Below are 15,284 nucleotides of genomic sequence, written 5' to 3' on the forward strand. Positions count from 1 at the left end.
AAAGTCAATGATTGCCTGTTTATTCAGCTATTTATTACCATAAATTTCATATATATAAAAAAAACTGAAGTTTTAGGCATCAAATCTTTAGCCCAATTACTCTGTTACCTTTGTATATATTGTTTCAATATTTTCCCAACAAACCACAAAATAATCTTAAAACATAAAAAATAAATAATTAAAATATCTTTATACTACAGTTAAATTTTAAACCATGTCAATAAATAATTGTTCTTAATAAGGGTAGAAATTAAAAAAACAAAATTAAAAAAAATCGCATAAATCACATCTCTACACCCTATCATTTTATCAAGATATATATTATGTGCAATTGTCTTTAGAGAGATGATCTTTGTATGACAACTTTACATGACGATAATATATAGTAAATAACCAATGAAGTGTGACAGACTTATCCATCACCCAGTTATCAAATTAATATACAGTTAGTCAGTAAACTGTCAGACATTTTCGTTATTTCACACCATGATTCATTTTTGGTCATTTTAGACCTATTTGTAATATTTTTTGTGTTACCTAATTTTTTTGTATGTTAGAAAACCGAGTCATATAGTAAATGTGAAAGATTTGTGGTTTTATAATGATGAGACAAGAGAAGAAATCAAGATTGCATTCAGCTGGGGATTTAAGTTGTTTGAAAATGAAATTTTTTGAGAAAAAGAAAAAAAATAGTAAAAATAGACAAAGAAGTGCTAGTTTACCACCTGATAATAGGATAGAAATTCTGATTAAGGAAGGAAAAGCTGTACGTGGAATATTTCGGAATAATTCCTCTGGACATATTATAACTGATCGTCGTCCAACACGGGTTTACTCTAAACCAGATAAACTTTCAACATGTGTAGGTGAGATCTCTATTTTCATAGAATACCTTTGTCCTCAAGGGAAAATTTGACAAGTGTTTTCCAAGTAAGAATTTCATTTGTAAGGATCAAGGTTCATATTTCAATATTACTTATTTTTAATGTAAAGCTCTCAACAATTGAAAAGAAATCTGTTTTAGTTATACTAGTGAAAACAAATCTATTCCCAGGCCTTGGCATCATTGCTAGCCAAGAGTTACAATTCACTCCCGTTCTCTTATTATTAGGTTATTTTGCAGAAAATGTGTGACAGGGAGGTACTGATTTAATTGACACAAACACTTATATAATACATAAAATACATAAAATTGTAAAAAAAATATTTCTTGCAAGCTAGGGTTAAGGCTCACTTTTCAATATATTTTTGTCCTTTATTTCTTCACTAGGTTGGCTTATTACAATAAATTGAAGTTATTATTATTTTTCATAAAGCTGTACATAGGTCATAGTCTCATTGCATCTTGTCTCTTGTTCTCTTCTAAAAAATAAAAAACTTAGTGGCAATATAAAGGAAGGAACAGTTTGTCTTTTGATATTATGATGTATTACAGGTAATTTGATAATTAATGTCAATCATAATAATTATTGTAATGATAACCCCTATAAAAAGCACCTGCAGTTGTTATTTCATAGATAATTGATCTACATTTTATATACATTAGATTTAATTGATGTTGTCCCAGAAATACTATTTTCAGGATGAAATTTACATTGTTTGACATTTTTTTTATTTATTGAATTTCATATAAATGTTTGAACATCAAGAACCAATTATACATTGTACAGTAAAAAAGACCTTAGGCATTGTTATATTTATTCTTCATTATCATAGTCTTGTCCTGATAGGGATGAAATATTTGCCACTGGTTTTTAAACACCATGCAATTCATCATTATGTGTTCTAGTGGTTTAGGTGTCTGTTTTAATTTCTTTTGACTGTACTGAATATAACAGTTACATTTTCCAGTGAAGTTAGGGATGTGCATATTTTTAGTTGCTGTATTTACATCAGGTGATGGACAGCTCGTCATTATAAATCAGACATCTAGTGGTCAACATTAGGTCATCAGTAATATATGAGTGTTTAAACACGATGTCAAGTCCTTAATTGACCAAAGTCTAGAAAAGTTATCACAATTATAAACACTGATACTATAGAATGTGCTGCAAAAAAACTAGCTTTTGACATCTTCTGAAGAAGAAGATCCTGACTTTTCAAGAGAAGAAAAATTGCATTTCTATCTTGTGAATTGAAGAATCTATTTTATAACTTTGAATTTGACCCTACATGTATGTTCACAGCTTTGTGCATCGTTCAATTATTCTAGGAATTGCAAGATTTTTTCAACCTTTATTTTTAATACTTTGAATATTTTAGTCTTAACAGGCCTGTACAATTTAAATCATACATGTGTTTACAAAGAAGTGACTATTCTTTTTTAATTACACCAAGAGCTGTTTTAATCAATGTTTGTTTTTAAAAAAGTTTCCTTTATTTATTTGAATATGCATCATTTTTTATTTTAAATCTTTACCGTAGTATGTCTAGTAATAAACTTCAGATCAATTGACAAGTTACAATACATTTGTAAATACCTGTATGATTCTGATTGTAAATTTGTTATTTCTTACATTATTTGTTGTTGCATGAACACCTTTAAAATCCCTCATGGCAGTAAAAAGCTTGTCCAAATATACCAAATTTCCAGTATATGTCCACCTAACCTTCCAGTTCATTTTTTTTGCACAAAACTGCATGGAGTATAGATAGATGTGTTGTTTAATTTCTTGAGCAAATCATTTCTGATGTTTGTCACTGCTTACTTGTTTTATGCAAGACATTTTTCAAGTTTTTCTTTTATAAATAAAAATAATTATAGCTGCAAAGACATCAGGCCTTGTGGTCATAAAACTTTCAAGCACGATTTTTGTACTCATACTAAAAAATCAACCAATCGAAATACTGGATTTGGTGTTTCGAGCACTAATTTTGTACTCCAAACTCTGAGTAAAGTTTTATGACCGAGGACCTCATTGGATATGAGTAATTTAGACACAGAATGCTAGAAAAGGGTGAAGAAAGGGTGATATATGTAATTCATGACTTCCCACTATGTATTCATCTGTAGTATTTCTGTTAGCTAGCGCCATTCTTTTACATATACCTATGTCATTTAATATCATAAACTTCTTTATTTAATTAAGAGTAAACTTCATTTTATATTTAATCTATTATGACAGGTATTTTAACATGAAATATTTATTACTAGATGTAATTCTAAAAATTTGACAACTCATTGCATTTTGAATAAAAAAAAATATTCCAATTGCAATGTAGTAAGTGCATGACTTTCATGAACACAGTTTTGTCAACACACAAAGTTATAATAAATACATTTATGTTATATTATCATATATATATATATATCATTTATATACATTTATGTTATAAAATCATATACATTGTATATGTATATTAAAAATGTAACTTGTAAAATTTGTAACTGGCATTAACATTTCATTACTGTACAATTATTAAAAAGGGAATAGATCACCTAAATAGAGTTGGAATATCATAATTCTTCATTTAGGATTAATGCAAGAGAAATTGCCTACAGATACATGTAGTTGTGAACATGAGACATATGTATAAAGTGTTTTTGTTTTTGTTTGTATGTGACAAAGATCAAATGAAACATATGTGTAAAGTGTTTTGTTTTTTTTGTACATGGCTAAGGTTCAAATGAAGCATATATATAAAGTGTTTTTGTTTTTTGTTTATACATATACATGGCAGGGTTCGAATGAAACATATGTATAAGTGTTTTTGTTTTTGTTTATACATGTCAAGGATCAAATACAAGAATCATCATCTACCAATAGTCTTGTTGACAAGTTGAAAACAGCCCTGATAGTTAGACAAAGAAATCTGCATAGCCCAACTCCGCCAGAAGAGGAAGGTGCGATTACCCACAATGCATTGCTGACAACACTCCGTCACTTTTTCTTAGATATATTTCACTTGAAATGTGACCTTTTTTCAAGATTTCCTTGCAAGCTGTATTCCTTGGACCATGCATTTCTGTTTAACATACATTTGTCCCTATTTTTCTTTCAAGATCTTGCACTTCACAAGTTTTTATGTTATCATGTCATTCATCTCAGCAAGGATTTGTATAGTACATATGTATATAAATCCTTGATCTACGAAACTAACTTCTTCTTCTCTGGATCTTCGCCTCCTATATATAATCATGCATAGTTTGTATGTAGAACAGTTCCACCACCAAAATCAAACACACTATACACTTTTTACTTTATAGCATAATAATTGTCATAGAACTAAAGCTTTATACAATTTATTTATTTCATAAACTTAACTTCGAACTATAGTTTTATGCATTTCATAAACATAAAATTGAACTATAGATTATACTGTACATTTCAGAAAATAAACCTTGAACTTTAGCTTTCACATTTCATGAATTTAACATTGAACTATAGATTATACTGTACATTTCATCAACTAAACCTTGAACTGTAGCTTTCACATTTCATGAATTTAACATTGAACTATAGATTATACTGTACATTTCATCAACTAAACCTTGAACTGTAGCTTACACATTTCATGAATTTAACATTGAACTATAGATTATACTGTACATTTCATAATCTTAACATAGAACTATAGCTCAAACATTTCATAAACTTAACATTAAGTTATGAATTATTAGATTCATTCATCCTAGGAACTAAACATTGACATAAGTATTTTTTCACCTGACAATATACTGATTCATAGAAATCATTCATTCTATGCTTTGAATCTGATCAACAGTAGTTGTCGTAGTTGTATTGAACGTACTGTATAAATATTTTAAAAACAGTTAGATATTTAGATTGGAGATCTTCAATGTTTGATTGTAATTATTGACAAATTATTATGTTTTATATTCAGATGAAGATACCGATGATAGCGTTGGATCATATGAGGAGCCTGACCCACAGAGTGCACCTCCTCCACCCTCTGTTCCCACCAGGAGGGGTGCACCACAAGGTAGGCATTTTACAATTATGACTCATAACCTCATCGCCACACTTAAGGGGTACACAAGATCACAATAAAACTCATAACCTCATCTCCACTCTAAGTCCATAGTAGAAGGGGTACACAAGTTCACAATAAAACTCATAACCACATCTCCAATCTAAGTCCATAGTAGAAGGGGTACACAAGTTCACAATAAAACTCATAACCTCATCTCCACTCTAAGTCCATAGTAGAAGGGGTACACAAGTTCACAATAAAACTCATAACAACATCACCACTCTAAGTCCCTAGTAGAAGGGGTACACAAGTTCACAATAAAACTCATAACCTCATCTCCACTCTTAAGTCCGTAGTAGAAGGGGTACACAAGTTCACAATAAAACTCATAACCTCATCTCCACTTTAAGTCCATAGTAGAAGGGGTACACAAGTTCACAATAAAACTCATAACAACATCACCACTCTAAGTCCCTAGTTGAAGGGGTACACAAGTTCACAATAAAACTCATAACCTCATCTCCACTCTTAAGTCCGTTGTAGAAGGGGTACACAAGTTCAAAATAAAACTCATAACCACATCTCCACTCTAATTCCATAGTAGAAGGGTACACATGTTCACAATAAAACTCATAACCTCATCTCCACTCTTAAGTCCGTAGTAGAAAGGGTACACATGTTCACAATAAAACTCATAACCACATCTCCACTCTAATTCCATAGTAGAAGGGTACACATGTTCACAATAAAACTCATAACAACATCACCACTCCAAGTCCCTAGTCGAAGGGGTACACAAGTTCACAATAAAACTCATAACCTCATCTCCACTCTTAAGTCCGTTGTAGAAGGGGTACACAAGTTCAAAATAAAACTCATAACCACATCTCCACTCTAATTCCATAGTAGAAGGGTACACATGTTCACAATAAAACTCATAACCTCATCTCCACTCTTAAGTCCGTAGTAGAAAGGGTACACAAGTTCACAATAAAACTCATAACCACATCTCCACTCTAATTCCATAGTAGAAGGGGTACACAAGTTCACAATAAAACTCATAACCACATCACCACTCTAAGTCCCTAGTCGAAGGGGTACACAAGTTCACAATAAAACTCATAACCTCATCTCCACTCTAATTCCATAGTAGAAGGGTACACATGTTCACAATAAAACTCATAACCTCATCTCCACTATTAAGTCCGTAGTAGAAGGGGTACACATGTTCACAATAAAACTCATAACCACATCTCCACTCTAATTCCATAGTAGAAGGTTACACATGTTCACAATAAAACTCATAACCACATCTTTACTCTAATTCCATAGTAGAAGGGGTACACATGTTCACAATAAAACTCATAACCACATCACCACTCTAAGTCCCTAGTCGAAGGGGTACACAAGTTCACAATAAAACTCATAACCTCATCTCCACTCTTAAGTCCGTAGTAGAAGGGGTACACAAGTTCACAATAAAACTCATAACCACATCTCCACTCTAATTCCATAGTAGAAGGGTACACAAGTTCACAATAAAACTCATAACCTCATCTCCACTATTAAGTCCGTAGTAGAAGGGGTACACATGTTCACAATAAAACTCATAACCACATCTCCACTCTAATTCCATAGTAGAAGGGTACACATGTTCACAATAAAACTCATAACCACATCTTCACTCTAATTCCATAGTAGAAGGGGTACACATGTTCACAATAAAACTCATAACCACATCACCACTCTAAGTCCCTAGTCGAAGGGGTACACAAGTTCACAATAAAACTCATAACCTCATCTCCACTCTTAAGTCCGTAGTAGAAGGGGTACACAAGTTCACAATAAAACTCATAACCACATCTCCACTCTAATTCCATAGTAGAAGGGTACACATGTTCACAATAAAACTCATAACCACATCTCCACTCTAATTCCATAGTAGAAGGGGTACACAAGTTCACAATAAAACTCATAACCACATCACCACTCTAAGTCCCTAGTCGAAGGGGTACACAAGTTCACAATAAAACTCATAACCTCATCTCCACTCTTAAGTCGGTAGTAGAAGGGGTACACAAGTTCACAATAAAACTCATAACCACATCTCCACTCTAATTCCATAGTAGAAGGGTACACATGTTCACAATAAAACTCATAACCACATCTCCACAATTCCATAGTAGAAGGGGTTCACAATAAAACTCATAACCACATCACCACTCTAAGTCCCTAGTTGAAGGGGTGCACAAGTTCACATTAAAACTCATAACCTCATCTCCACTCTTAAGTCTGTAGTAGAAGGGGACAAGGGGTACACAAGTTCACAATAAAACTCATAACCACATCTCCACTCTAATTCCATAGTAGAAGGGTACACATGTTCACAATAAAACTCATAACCACATCTCCACTCTAATTCCATAGTAGAAGGGGTACATATGTTAACAATAAAACTCATAACCACATCTTCACTCTAATTCCATAGTAGAAGGGGTACACAAGTTCACAATAAAACTCATAACCTCATCTCCACTCTAATTCTGTAGTAGAAGGGGTACACAAGTTCATAATAAAACTCATAACCTCATCTCCACTCTTAAGTCCGTAGTAGAAGGGGTACACATGTTCACAATAAAACTCATAACCACATCTCCACTCTAATTCCATAGTAGAAGGGGTACACAAGTTCACAATAAAACTCATAACCACATCTCCACTCTGATTTCATAGTAGAAGGGGTATACAAATTCACAATAAAACTCATAACCTCATCTCCACTCTAATTCCATAGTAGAAGGGTACACATGTTCACAATAAAACTCATAACCACATCTCCACTCTAAGTCCATAGTAGAAGGGGTACACAAGTTCACAATAAAACTCATAACCTCATCTCCACTCTAAGTCCATAGTAGAAGGGGTACACAAGTTCACAATAAAACTCATGACCACATCTCCACTCCAAGTCTATAGTAGAAGGGGTACACAAGTTCACAATAAAACTCATAACCTCATCTCCATTCTAAGTCCATAGTAGAAGGGGTACACAAGTTCACAATAAAACTCATAACCTCATCTCCACTCTTAAGTTCATAGTAGAAGGGGTATACAAGTTCACAATAAAAAACATAACCTCATCTCCTCACTAAGTCCATAGTAGAAGGGGTACACAAGTTCACAATAAAACTCATAACCTCATCTCAACTCTAAGTCCATAGTAGAAGGGGCATACAAGTTCACAATAAAACTCATAACCTCATCTTCACACTAAGTCCATACTAGAAGGGGTATACAAGTTCACAAAAAAACTCATAATCACATCTCCTCTCTAAGTCCATAGTAGAAGGGGTATACAAGTTCACAATAAAACTCATAACCACATCTCCACTCTAAGTCCATAGTAGAAGGGGTACACAAGTTCACAATAAAATTCATAACCTCATCTCCACTCTAAGTCCATAGTAGAAGGGGTACACAAGTTCACAATAAAACTCATAACCTCATCTCCACTCTTAAGTTCATAGTAGAAGGGGTATACAAGTTCACAATAAAAAGCATAACCTCATCTCCTCACTAAGTCCATAGTAGAAGGGGTACACAAGTTCACAATAAAACTCATAACCTCATCTCAACTCTAAGTCCATAGTAGAAGGGGCATACAAGTTCACAATAAAACTCATAACCTCATCTTCACACTAAGTCCATACTAGAAGGGGTATACAAGTTCACAAAAAAACTCATAATCACATCTCCTCTCTAAGTCCATAGTAGAAGGGGTATACAAGTTCACAATAAAACTCATAACCACATCTCCTCTCTAAGTCCATAGTAGAAGAGGTACACAAGTTCACAATAAAACTCATAACCACATCACCACTCTAAGTCCCTAGTCGAAGGGGTACACAAGTTCACAATAAAACTCATAACCTCATCTCCACTCTAATTCCATAGTAGAAGGGTACACATGTTCACAATAAAACTCATAACCTCATCTCCACTATTAAGTCCGTAGTAGAAGGGGTACACATGTTCACAATAAAACTCATAACCACATCTCCACTCTAATTCCATAGTAGAAGGTTACACATGTTCACAATAAAACTCATAACCACATCTTTACTCTAATTCCATAGTAGAAGGGGTACACATGTTCACAATAAAACTCATAACCACATCACCACTCTAAGTCCCTAGTCGAAGGGGTACACAAGTTCACAATAAAACTCATAACCTCATCTCCACTCTTAAGTCCGTAGTAGAAGGGGTACACAAGTTCACAATAAAACTCATAACCACATCTCCACTCTAATTCCATAGTAGAAGGGTACACAAGTTCACAATAAAACTCATAACCTCATCTCCACTATTAAGTCCGTAGTAGAAGGGGTACACATGTTCACAATAAAACTCATAACCACATCTCCACTCTAATTCCATAGTAGAAGGGTACACATGTTCACAATAAAACTCATAACCACATCTTCACTCTAATTCCATAGTAGAAGGGGTACACATGTTCACAATAAAACTCATAACCACATCACCACTCTAAGTCCCTAGTCGAAGGGGTACACAAGTTCACAATAAAACTCATAACCTCATCTCCACTCTTAAGTCCGTAGTAGAAGGGGTACACAAGTTCACAATAAAACTCATAACCACATCTCCACTCTAATTCCATAGTAGAAGGGTACACATGTTCACAATAAAACTCATAACCACATCTCCACTCTAATTCCATAGTAGAAGGGGTACACAAGTTCACAATAAAACTCATAACCACATCACCACTCTAAGTCCCTAGTCGAAGGGGTACACAAGTTCACAATAAAACTCATAACCTCATCTCCACTCTTAAGTCGGTAGTAGAAGGGGTACACAAGTTCACAATAAAACTCATAACCACATCTCCACTCTAATTCCATAGTAGAAGGGTACACATGTTCACAATAAAACTCATAACCACATCTCCACAATTCCATAGTAGAAGGGGTTCACAATAAAACTCATAACCACATCACCACTCTAAGTCCCTAGTTGAAGGGGTGCACAAGTTCACAATAAAACTCATAACCTCATCTCCACTCTTAAGTCTGTAGTAGAAGGGGACAAGGGGTACACAAGTTCACAATAAAACTCATAACCACATCTCCACTCTAATTCCATAGTAGAAGGGTACACATGTTCACAATAAAACTCATAACCACATCTCCACTCTAATTCCATAGTAGAAGGGGTACATATGTTAACAATAAAACTCATAACCACATCTTCACTCTAATTCCATAGTAGAAGGGGTACACAAGTTCACAATAAAACTCATAACCTCATCTCCACTCTAATTCTGTAGTAGAAGGGGTACACAAGTTCATAATAAAACTCATAACCTCATCTCCACTCTTAAGTCCGTAGTAGAAGGGGTACACATGTTCACAATAAAACTCATAACCACATCTCCACTCTAATTCCATAGTAGAAGGGGTACACAAGTTCACAATAAAACTCATAACCACATCTCCACTCTGATTTCATAGTAGAAGGGGTATACAAATTCACAATAAAACTCATAACCTCATCTCCACTCTAATTCCATAGTAGAAGGGTACACATGTTCACAATAAAACTCATAACCACATCTCCACTCTAAGTCCATAGTAGAAGGGGTACACAAGTTCACAATAAAACTCATAACCTCATCTCCACTCTAAGTCCATAGTAGAAGGGGTACACAAGTTCACAATAAAACTCATGACCACATCTCCACTCCAAGTCTATAGTAGAAGGGGTACACAAGTTCACAATAAAACTCATAACCTCATCTCCATTCTAAGTCCATAGTAGAAGGGGTACACAAGTTCACAATAAAACTCATAACCTCATCTCCACTCTTAAGTTCATAGTAGAAGGGGTATACAAGTTCACAATAAAAAACATAACCTCATCTCCTCACTAAGTCCATAGTAGAAGGGGTACACAAGTTCACAATAAAACTCATAACCTCATCTCAACTCTAAGTCCATAGTAGAAGGGGCATACAAGTTCACAATAAAACTCATAACCTCATCTTCACACTAAGTCCATACTAGAAGGGGTATACAAGTTCACAAAAAAACTCATAATCACATCTCCTCTCTAAGTCCATAGTAGAAGGGGTATACAAGTTCACAATAAAACTCATAACCACATCTCCACTCTAAGTCCATAGTAGAAGGGGTACACAAGTTCACAATAAAATTCATAACCTCATCTCCACTCTAAGTCCATAGTAGAAGGGGTACACAAGTTCACAATAAAACTCATAACCTCATCTCCACTCTTAAGTTCATAGTAGAAGGGGTATACAAGTTCACAATAAAAAGCATAACCTCATCTCCTCACTAAGTCCATAGTAGAAGGGGTACACAAGTTCACAATAAAACTCATAACCTCATCTCAACTCTAAGTCCATAGTAGAAGGGGCATACAAGTTCACAATAAAACTCATAACCTCATCTTCACACTAAGTCCATACTAGAAGGGGTATACAAGTTCACAAAAAAACTCATAATCACATCTCCTCTCTAAGTCCATAGTAGAAGGGGTATACAAGTTCACAATAAAACTCATAACCACATCTCCTCTCTAAGTCCATAGTAGAAGAGGTATACAAGTTCACAATAAAACTCATAACCACATCACCACTCTCAAGTCCATAGTAGAAGGAGTACACATGTTCACAATTAAACTCATAATCTCATCTCCACTCTAAGTCCATAGTAGAAGGGGTACACAAGTTCACAATAAAACTCATAATCACATCTCCACTATTAAGTCCACAGTAGAAAGGGTATACAAGTTCACAATAAAACTCATAACCTCATCTCCACACTAAGTCCATCGTAGAAGGGGTATACCAGTTCACAATAAAACTCATAACCTCATCTCCTCTCTAAGTCCATAGTAGAAGGGGTATACCAGTTCACAATAAAACTCATAACCTCATCTCCTCTCTAAGTCCATAGTAGAAGCGGTATACAAGTTCACAATAAAACTCATAACCTCATCTCCACACTAAGTCCATAGTAGAAGGGGTATACAAGTTCACAATTAAACTCATAACTGCATCTTCACTCTCAAGTCCATAGTAGAAGGGGTACACATGTTCACAATAAAACTCATAACCTCATCTCAACACTAAGTCCATAGTAGAAGGGGTATACCAGTTCACAATAAAACGCATAACCTCATCTCCTCACTGAGTCCATAGTAGAAGGAGTACACAAGTTCACAATAAAACTCATAACCTCATCTCCACTCTAAGTCCATAGTAGAAGGGGCATACAAGTTCACAATAAAACTCATAACCTCATCTTCACACTAAGTCCATAGTAGAAGGGGTATACAAGTTCACAATAAAACTCATAACCGCATCTTCACTCTCAAGTCCATAGTAGAAGGGGTACACATGTTCACAATAAAACTCATAACCTCATCTCAACACTAAGTCCATCGTAGAAGGGGTATACCAGTTCACAATAAAACGCATAACCTCATCTCCTCACTAAGTCCATAGTAGAAGGGGTACACAAGTTCACAATAAAACTCATAATCACATCTCCTCTCTAAGTCCATAGTAGAAGGGGTATACAAGTTCACAATAAAACTCATAACCACATCTCCTCTCTAAGTCCATAGTAGAAGAGGTAAACAAGTTCACAATAAAACTCATAACCACATCACCACTCTCAAGTCCATAGTAGAAGGAGTACACATGTTCACAATTAAACTCATAATCTCATCTCCACTCTAAGTCCATAGTAGAAGGGGTACACAAGTTCACAATAAAACTCATAATCATATCTCCACTATTAAGTCCACAGTAGAAAGGGTATACAAGTTCACAATTAAACTCATAATCTCATCTCCACTCTAAGTCCATAAAAGAAGGGATATACAAGTTCACAATAAAACTCATAATCACATCTCCACTATTAAGTCCACAGTAGAAGGGGTATACAAGTTCACAATAAAACTCATAACCTCATCTCCACACTAAGTCCATAGTAGAAGGGGTATACAAGTTCACAATTAAACTCATAACTGCATCTTCACTCTCAAGTCCATAGTAGAAGGGGTACACATGTTCACAATAAAACTCATAACCTCATCTCAACACTAAGTCCATAGTAGAAGGGGTATACCAGTTCACAATAAAACGCATAACCTCATCTCCTCACTGAGTCCATAGTAGAAGGAGTACACAAGTTCACAATAAAACTCATAACCTCATCTCCACTCTAAGTCCATAGTAGAAGGGGCATACAAGTTCACAATAAAACTCATAACCTCATCTTCACACTAAGTCCATAGTAGAAGGGGTATACAAGTTCACAATAAAACTCATAACCGCATCTTCACTCTCAAGTCCATAGTAGAAGGGGTACACATGTTCACAATAAAACTCATAACCTCATCTCAACACTAAGTCCATCGTAGAAGGGGTATACCAGTTCACAATAAAACGCATAACCTCATCTCCTCACTAAGTCCATAGTAGAAGGGGTACACAAGTTCACAATAAAACTCATAACCTCATCTCCACTCTAAGTCCATAGTAGAAGGGGCATACAAGTTCGCAATAAAACTCATAACCTCATCTTCACACTAAGTCCATAGTAGAAGGGGTATACAAGTTCACAATAAAACTCATAATCACATCTCCACTATTAAGTCCACAGTAGAAGGGGTATACAAGTTCACAATAAAACTCATAACCTCATCTCCTCTCTAAGTCCATAGTAGAAGCCGTAAGAAGGGATACAAGTTCACAATAAAACTCATAACCACATCTCCACTCTCAAGTCCATAGTAGAAGGGGTACACATGTTCACAATTAAACTCATAATCTCATCTCCACTCTAAGTCCATAGTAGAAGGGGTATACAAGTTCACAATAAAACTCATAACCTCATCTCCACACTAAGTCCATAGTAGAAGGGGTACACATGTTCACAATTAAATTCGTAATCACATCTTCACTCTAAAGTCCATAGTAGAAGGGTACACAAGTTCACAAGAAAACTTATAACCTCATCTTCCCTCTTAGTTTAATCTAATCTAGATCTAATGTTCCATTAAATAAATACAATAGCTATTGTTCTCCCTGTGTTAATGATATATTTTCAATCTGTTCAATATGGCAACTGATTTAATCAAAAAAAGTTGATTTGTGACAAATATTTCAGCATTGTTTTTATTGAAATTTACATATTTTTCATTTTGTTTAGTTATAAGATACATTTATGAAGGTCTTTATTAAAACATCCTCATTTTCCAGTTTTATTTGTCAAACAAACAAAAAATCATATACGGAGAATGTTGAAATATTTGTTATATTGAAGTTTAAATCACTGTTTACGTTCAACAGATTGAAACTATATTATAAGGGTTGAATAAATCAAACATTACATGCAGTTTTGTGAGTGTATATCACATTTTCATCTTTTAAAAGATATTTTTTTACTCGGGTATATTAACAAATGAGTAATGGATTTCTCTGAAAAGAAATTTCAAGGTTCCAGGGAATAAACTACAGTGTAACCTGTGTAATCGGATACACTGGGGGACCAGAAAAAAAATGTTGGATTAAGCAGGGTGTCAGAATAATTGTTTTTTTTCTGCAAGGATATGCATATTTTGGGACCACTAGAATGTGTTGGTTAAAGCAGAATGTTGGAATACTCAGCAGGTTACACGGAACATGGAAAACAATTGCTATTGTATTTATTGAATGGGACAATAGAACTTGCAAACTTATTTATCTGTATTAATAAAAGTAGGTCTTAATAGACATGTATTCTTAGATTTGAAGAGATAAAAAAATTATTTCTAAGAATAAAATATTTCCTGTTTGTACAGTGACGCCTATATCGTAGTTTTAATTGATTAGTGATTTATATTTATAGTTTATGATTGCTATCTGTGAAATTTGGGAAATTTTATCTATAGGGAAGATAAAAAAAAGGGACACAAAAATTAAAACTTTACAAACATATTTGGCTTCAGAAATTCAGGGGAAATAAAAGCCTTGCAAACAGATTTGGCCCAAGAAATTCAGGGAAAACAAGAGCCATGCAACCAGATTTGGCTCAAGAAATTCTAGGAGAATAAACGCCTTGCAAACAGATTTGGCCCAAGAAATTCAGTGAAAATAAAAGCCTTGCAAACAGATTTGGCCCAAGAAATTCAGGGAAAATAAAAGCCATACAAACAGATTTGGCTCAAGAAATTCAGGGAAAATAAAAGCCTTTGCAAACAGATTTGGCTCAAGAAATTCAGTGAAAATAAAAGCCTTGCAAACAGATTTG

General features: G+C 34.5%; 1 protein-coding gene across 4 annotated transcripts in view; it reads left to right on the top strand.

Annotated features, from left to right (window-relative positions):
* Positions 1–15,284, top strand: part of LOC134715825 (basic proline-rich protein-like) — an 87,862-nt gene that overhangs the window by 25,282 nt on the left and 47,296 nt on the right. For 2 of the 4 annotated variants that reach the window (XM_063578310.1, XM_063578311.1), the window contains exon 9: positions 4,846–4,944. In XM_063578310.1, the coding sequence (XP_063434380.1) occupies positions 4,846–4,944 (99 nt within the window). Of the gene's footprint in view, positions 1–283; positions 867–3,735; positions 3,845–4,845; positions 4,945–15,284 lie in introns of those variants that run through there. The other 2 variants (XM_063578309.1, XM_063578312.1) reach the window with 2 other exon arrangements.

The sequence above is a fragment of the Mytilus trossulus genome, chromosome 4 (genome assembly GCF_036588685.1).
Source record: "Mytilus trossulus isolate FHL-02 chromosome 4, PNRI_Mtr1.1.1.hap1, whole genome shotgun sequence".
In the NCBI taxonomy this organism is placed as follows: Eukaryota; Metazoa; Mollusca; class Bivalvia; order Mytilida; family Mytilidae; genus Mytilus; species Mytilus trossulus.